At 40.1% G+C, this 7,869-nt stretch overlaps 1 protein-coding gene across 1 annotated transcript; it reads left to right on the forward strand.

Moving 5' to 3' along the window:
• Positions 1-445: 445 nt before the first annotated feature.
• LOC104993146 (olfactory receptor 5AU1) lies at positions 446-1,534 on the forward strand. Its single transcript, XM_010846277.1, is given in 1 exon segment — positions 446-1,534. A coding segment is annotated over 1 exon segment (1,089 nt).
• The last annotated feature ends 6,335 nt before the right edge of the window (positions 1,535-7,869 follow it).

The following is a 7,869-nucleotide window of genomic DNA, read 5'->3' on the forward strand; positions in this document are numbered from 1 at the left end:
TTTGTTCAAGTGCTTTACATGAATTAACTCATTGAATTTTTACAATAAACTTTTGAGATTAGTGTTTTTATCCCTATTTTACAGAAAACTGAAAATCAGAAGGAAGGTTAAGTAACATTCCCAAGGTTACATAGCTGGCTAATGGTGAGGTCTCAGTCTGGAACCTTGCCAGTCTGATGCCACAGCTTGTGTGCTTAAACACAGTATATATAGTCTCGAATATAGGCTTCTTGAAGTCAGACATACTTGAATTCCTGACAGGAAGAACATAGAGCTAAGTTTATAGAAGATGGTCAATAAATTTTTGGTAAGTAATTGTTTCATTATTTAGAATTTTTTAAGATCCCTAAGAGACCAAATTGCGTATATTTCTTTTCTATTTTCCATTGCTGTTCAAGTAATACTTCCTAAGTGACTAATCAGCCAAGTTGAGGAGAACTTCTCTATGACAGAATTCCACTGACAAAGCCAGACTTCCTCAGTGAGAGCAATCTTCAGAAGGCTGTCCTTAGGGCAGAATTAAGCCAGTGAGAGCCCCTGGGGGTTTCACTTCTTTCTGGTGGTCCCCTCTTTCCACGTCACAGAGCACTGAAGAAATATGGAAGGGGCCAACCTGAGTCAAGGGACTGAGTTTGAGCTTTTGGGGCTCACCAGTGACCCCTGGCTCCAGAAGCTGCTCTTCGTGGTGTTCCTGGGCATGTACACTATCACACTGCTGGGGAATCTAATCATGTTTCTTCTGATCCATGTAAGTACCACGCTGCACACACCCATGTACTCCCTCCTGAAGAGCCTCTCCTTCTTGGATTTCTGCTACTCCTCCACGGTTGTCCCCCAGACTCTGGTGAACTTCTTGGCCAAGAGGAAGGTGATCACCTATCTTGGCTGTGTGGTTCAGATGTTTTTCTATGCGGGTTTTGCCACCAGTGAATGCTATCTCATTGCTGCCATGGCCTATGACCGCTATGCGGCTGTTTGTAACCCCCTGCTCTACCCAATTGCCATGTCTCCTACGGTCTGTGCCTCTCTGATTGTGGGATCCTATGGTGCAGGATTTCTTAATTCTCTGATCCACACAAGCTGTATTTTTAGTCTGAAATTCTGTGGTACTCACGTGGTCACTCACTTCTTCTGTGATGGACCACCCATCCTGTCTCTGTCTTGTGTGGACACCTCACTGTGTGAAATCTTGCTCTTCATTTTTGCTGGTTTCAACCTTTTGAGCTGTACCCTCACCATCTTGGTCTCCTACCTCTTAATTCTCATCACCATCCTGAGAATGAACTCAGCCCAGGGCAGATTCAAGGCCTTTTCCACCTGTGCTTCCCACTTCACTGCTGTGTGCCTCTTCTATGGCACAACACTTTTCATGTACCTGCGCCCCAGGTCCAGCTACTCCCTGACCCAAGACCGCACAGTGGCTGTGATCTACACAGTGGTGATCCCACTGCTCAACCCCCTTATCTACTCTTTGAGAAACAAGGATGTGAAAGAAGCTTTAAGAAAGGTTTGGGAAAGAAAAATAATGGAATGATCTTCTTAATTCATCACCACATATCTTTAGAAAGCTGAGGGAACTTTATCCCATGCTCAGCTCTATTCATAGGAGGCACTCTCTGGTCTGCAGGGGCCTCTGCATCTACTGCCACAGAAAGAACAGATCGTGTCATAGAGACTAAAAAGAAGTAAGGAATGTCTGCTAGTTGCATAATTGGACCCACTGGAAATATTTAGGCATGCCTTTATTCAGATGTTTCTTTCATGTTTCCACGTGTGTGAATATTTTTTATTACAAACTGACATTTACATTCTTCACAATGAAGTTCTCCCCTTAAATAACTTGAAGACCTTCACTGCTTGGGGGAAATCCTTCCTTATTTACAATCACCTCTTTGTAAAAACTGACTCCTTGACTTTAACATTTTTTAATTGTCTAATTATTTGAATAATACTGTAACAATTTCAGAAGCTCAGATTATATTCTATTATCTTTATTGACTTTTTTCCTGGACAAGTAACTACTTAGTTGCTTCCAAACTGAATGAACTTAGGCAAGTTACTTAGTTTTTCTGAGTCACAGATATCTCATCTTTTAACTGGTGTGAGTTTTAAGTGTTCAGTTAGATATTACAGGTAAATCATTCAGTACATGGTAGACATTCCTGGACTTCCCTGGTGGCCCAGTGGTTAAGTCTCCATGCTTCCACTGCAGGGTGCACAAGTTTGATCCCTGGTTGAGAAACTAAGACCCTGCGTGTCTCATGCCCCACCTTTTCCTTTCTATCGGCCCCTGTGCATGCTCAGTTGCTTCAGCTGTATCTGATTCCTTGCGATTCCATGGACTGTAGCCTGCTAGACTCCTCTGCCCATGGGATTTTCCCAGCAGGAATGCCGGAGTGGATTACCATGTCCTCCTCTAGGGGGTCTTCCCCACCCAAGGATGGAACCTACAGGTCCTGAATTGGCGGGTGAATTCTTTACCACTGAGTCAGCAGGGAAGCCCTTTTTTTCCCCAGTGGTGTGGAATAATTTAAATAAGATAGGAATATTTGTTCTTTAAAAATGATACATGCTGTGCTGTAAAACCACCTGAGACTGGTGTGTCTTTAATAGGTAGACCTTTAATTATACTTCCAATTTCTTATACAGTTATTAATTTCATTTTAGGTTTTTCCCTGCTTATTAAGTCAATTTCATCATTTATATTTTGCTCAAAAATTATTTCCTTCTTCCAAATTTTCAAATTTATTGCCATGAGTTGTACATAATATTTTCTTATAAATTTTGTATTTGTTCTTTAGGTCAACAGCATCTCCACTTACTCTTGTAAATCTCTCCAAAGAGTTTGTGCCATTTTTTAGGACAATCCAAAAAAAGATCCTCTACCATAAAATAAGAAAAGGATTAAGTGGTCTGTAAGGATCTTCCGGACAACAACCCTCCATGAGATAAACATTTGAAGAAAGGCAATGTTGAGGAAGGATTAAAGACATATACTGCCTAATTCTAATCTAGCTCTGTCACTTACTAGCAATGTAAATTTGGGGAAATTCTTTACCTCTCTCTGCTAAGTTTGTCTCATTTGGGAAATAGGGATAACAGTAAAATCTATTTTATGTATAAAACTGTTGTGAAAATTAAATTACATAATATTTACACTTGTGAAATTTAAATGATACAATATCTAAAACAGTGTCTGACCCTTAGTAACTCTGTCATAAATTTGTATTAGCTACTCATTTCTTTTGTGTGTTTCTGTGGTTTCATTACCTTACACATTCTTCATATATTTGTTTTATTTTCCTTAATAACACTTGGCAGAGGATTTTTATCAACATTTGAAAACATTCTGTTTTGTGATTTTTCTTATTTCTACAATGTATCAATTTCTCATTTTATTAATGTCAGATTGTTCTTTATTAATTCCTTCTTTCTCTTCATTTATTTTGTTTTTCTTTTGTCAAGTGATTGTTTTAAACACTGAAAATCTACAAGAGAGTATTTTAAACATCAGATCAGATCAGATCAGTCGCTCAGTCATGTCTGACTCTTTGCGACTCCATGAATCGCAGCACGCCAGGCCTCCCTGTCCATCACCAACTCCCAGAGTTCACTCAGACTCATTTCCATCGAGTCAGTGATGCCATCCAGCCATCTAGTCCTCGGTCATCCCCTTCTCCTCCTGCCCCCAATCCCTCCCAGCATCAGAGTCTTTTCCAATGAGTCAACTCTTCGCATGAAGTGGCCAAAGTACTGGAGTTTCAGCTTTAGCATCATTCCTTCCAAAGAAATCCCAGGGCTCATCTCCTTCAGATGGACTGGTTGGATCTCCTTGCAGTCCAAGGGACTCTCAAGAGTCTTCTCCAACACCACAGTTCAAAAGCATCAATTCTTCAGTGCTCAGCCTTCTTCACAGTCCAACTCTCACATTCATACATGAATACTGGAAAAACCATAGCCTTGACTAGACAAACCTTTGTTGGCAAAGTAATGTCTCTGCTTTTGAAGATGCTATCTAAGTTGGTCATAACTTTCCTTCCAAGGAGTAAGCGTCTTTTAATTTCATGGCTGCAGTCACCATCTGCAGTGATTTTGGAGCCCCCAAAAATAAAGTCTGACACTGTTTCCACTGTTTCCCCATCTATTTCCCATGAAGTGATGGGACCAGATGCCATGATCTTCGTTTTCTGAATGTTGAGCTTTCAGCCAACTTATTCACTCTCCACTTTCACTTTCATCAAGAGGCTTTGTAGTTCCTCTTCACTTTCTGCCATAAGGGTGGTGTCATCTGCATATCTGAGGTTATTGATATTTCTCCCAGCAATCTTGATTCCAGCTTGTGCTTCTTCCAGCCCAGCGTTTCTCATGATGTACTCTGCATAGAAATTAAATAAGCAGGGTGACAATGTACAGCCTTGACGTACTCCTTTTCCTATTTGGTTATTCATGTCTATTTATTATATAGTGATTAAAAATAAAATGCAATCACTCACTATCCAGCTAAAGAGGCAATATTACTAATCCACTAGAAATTGTTCTTGCTTTACCCTCCAGGAAGTGCTTAGTCATAAGTCATATCTTTTTTAGATTTTGGTATGCTGAAAACTGGAACATAGATAAGATATCTGGAGTACAGAAGGTATATTGGGTCAGAAGGTGACCTTGAGCGTGGAAGTTCTATGCAAAGGATGACCAAGCAGGAAGACAGAGGAGTTTGGGTCCCTGGGGACAGTAGGAACCCATAATCTCTACCTCTGAGCTTCCTTTATATAAAAGAAAACAGACCCTGTCTCATAGATTTTGGATTTTATGTTATATGTGACTAAGCATAATTTACACTGCCATTGACATAGGAGAGCAGAGAAAATAGGCAATGTCATGAGAGAAACAAAATTTTGTTTTTCTCCAAAGATGGAAGATACTATAACATATTTTATAGAGGAAAAAATTGATGGTGTAGAAGAGAGAGGATATAGTTATAGGAGCAAAGCTTGTGAGTAAGGAAAAGGGATTGGAATCTAGCACACAGATGAGGGGATTGGCCTTAAATGTTAATGAGAATAGTTCATCCATTGTCACAGGAGAGAAGGCAGACAGGTATAGGCCTAGGTAGTTCAGTAGCTTGGTGAAAAAGTTAAGTTTTCAATTGCATTTCTCTATTTTCTCAGTGAAATATGAAGTGAGTTATAAAATTAATTCTAGTTCATCTCTAAAATGGGGATAATAGTGTTTGCTTTCAAGAGTAGGCCACGTATAGTACACAGGACATGGCTAGGTTCGCTGTACAGCACTGAAATCTCTGGCGCAGTCTCTGTGGGGTCTCTGGATCCTGGTGTGCACAAGGTTTGTTTGAGTCCTACGAGGGTCTCTGGTAGGTGTGGGGTTTGATTCTAAATGTGATTTTACCCCTCCTACCATCTTGCTGGGGCTTCTCCTTTGCCCCTGGACGTGGGGTATCTTTTTTGGTGGGATCCAATATTCTCCTTCTCAGAGAAGGCGATGGCACCCCACTCCAGTACTCTTGCCTGGAGAATCCCAGGGACAGGGGAGCCTGGTGGGCTGCCGTCTGTGGGGTCGCACAGAGTCGGACACGACTGAAGCAACTTAGCAGCAGCAGCAGCAACATTCTCCTGTCGATGGTTGTTCAGCAGCGAGTTGTAATTTTGGAATTCTTGCAGGAGAAGACGAGCGCACGTCCTTCTACTCCATCACCTTGCTACCAAAAACTTTCACCAAGCTATGAAACACCTATGTCTGTACCTGTCTGCCTTCTCTCTTGTGACAATGGATGAACTATTCTCATTAACATTTAAGGCCAATCCCCTCATCTGTGTGATAAATTCCAATCCCTTTTCCTTATTCACAGGCTTTGCTCCTACAGTTACACCCTCTCTCTTCTGCATCATCAATTTCTTCCACTATACAAATATGTTATAGTATCTCTCATCTCAGAGGAACCAGAGATCAAATTACCAACATCTGCTGGATCATTGAAAAAGCAAGAAAGTTGCAGAAAAACATCTACTTTTGCTTTATTGACCACACCAAAGCCTTTGACTGTGTGGATCACAACAAACTGGAAAATTCTTAAAGAGATGGGAACAACAGACTACCTGACCTGCCTCCTGACAAATCTGTACGCAGGTCAAGAATGTAAGAGTTTTTCTGACAATGTTTATGGTATGGCTCTTTAGCAGACTCAAAGTCTGTGGTGATCACTTTCATTTCTCCAATTTTTCTCTTCATGCTAAACAACTACTAAACCAGCATTTTCCAATGTATAGTTAGTGGATATATATAAAAATTCCTGAGCCCCACCCCTTAAAAAAGTAATCTGCATTTTAATTTGTACTTATAGTTAACTTACCAAGGGACTCCCGTGCACCCTAATGTTTTAGAACCATCACACCAAACTCAAGGTACCATGCCACTCTTATCCACCAATGTAATCCGTACACCTGGCATAATAATTCAGTAATTATTGAATGAAAGAATGAATAAATTATGGCAATCAGTCATGATTATTCCTTCAGAAACCAGAGAACAGTTTACGTTAGGGCAATGGTTCTCAAACTTTTTGGTTTCAGGATCCCAAACAGTTTAACCTTAGAAAATCCCAGATATATACCCTACTATGTATAAAATAGATGAGAACCTACTGTATAGCACGGGGAACTCTACTCAGTGCTCTGTGGTGACCTAAAAGGGAAGGAAATCTTTAGAAGACTGGATATGTGTATACCTGATTCACTTTGCTGCACAGTAGAAACCTAACACAACATTGTAAAGCAATTTATATGCCAATAAAAGTTCATAAAAAGAAAACCCCAGAAAACACAAGACTATACAAACCCATTGTCTATTAGCCATTAAAGTGATGATGTCATTATACTTCCTGTAGCCTCTGGAGATTTCCTCTGTGTACCTTTAAACACATGAGAATGAAAAAAGAAAAAAAAATCTTAGTATTATTTTGAAAATAGTTTTGACCCCCTGGACTTCCCAAAAGGACTACCCTTTGGGAATCACAGCTGGAGGGACTGTTTTGGCCATAGAGGACGTGTTACTGGGGTTAAGTGCAGGTACTCTAGAGCAAGGACTCCTGGATATGAGTCAACTCTTTACTGACTAACTGCTGTGTGACAGTAACTTTCCTGGACTTTATTTTCCTTAACTGTAAAACAAGGATGTTAGCGCCTGCTTTTTAGGGATATTGTAAGGATTAATTGAATTAAGACACTAGAAGTGCTTAAGATAGGGTGAAGCACAGAGTAAGCATGACAAAGGTACATGTAAGTACTATTATTAGAAATGAAGATATCATCATCATTATTATAAATGCTACATGACTGCACATATCTGTTATTTTCTCTGGTCCCTTCTGAAGGTTTTTTCATGAACACAAACCACATTTACAGCCCATATGTCCTTACAACCCAGACAACCCAGTTGGCAGCTGTAGTTAAAGATAACAGATTTGGAAAATAGTTTTCTAATTTTTCCCCTGAGTTATTTTTTAATTCCCTAGCACTATTTGTTACAGTCAATTCCAAAAGGAACGTCTAGTCTGTACCTCTTAATATGATTCTATTGCATCCTTATTCCCTTTTATTTGCTTGCCTTAAGAGAGTTCCAGAAAAACATCTATTTCTGCTTTATTGACTATGCCAAAGCCTTTGACTGTGTGGATCACAATAAACTGTGGAAAATTCTGAAAGAGATGGGAATACCAGACCACCTGTCCTGCCTCTTGAGAAACCTGTATGCAGGTCAGGAAGCAACAGTTAGAACTGGTCATGGAACAACAGACTGGTTCCAAATAGGAAAAGGAGTACGTCAAGGCTGTACATTGTCACCCTGCTTATTTAA

The sequence above is a fragment of the Bison bison genome, unplaced genomic scaffold, assembly GCF_000754665.1.
Source record: "Bison bison bison isolate TAMUID 2011002044 unplaced genomic scaffold, Bison_UMD1.0 scf7180017864234, whole genome shotgun sequence".
Classification (NCBI taxonomy): domain Eukaryota; kingdom Metazoa; phylum Chordata; class Mammalia; order Artiodactyla; family Bovidae; genus Bison; species Bison bison.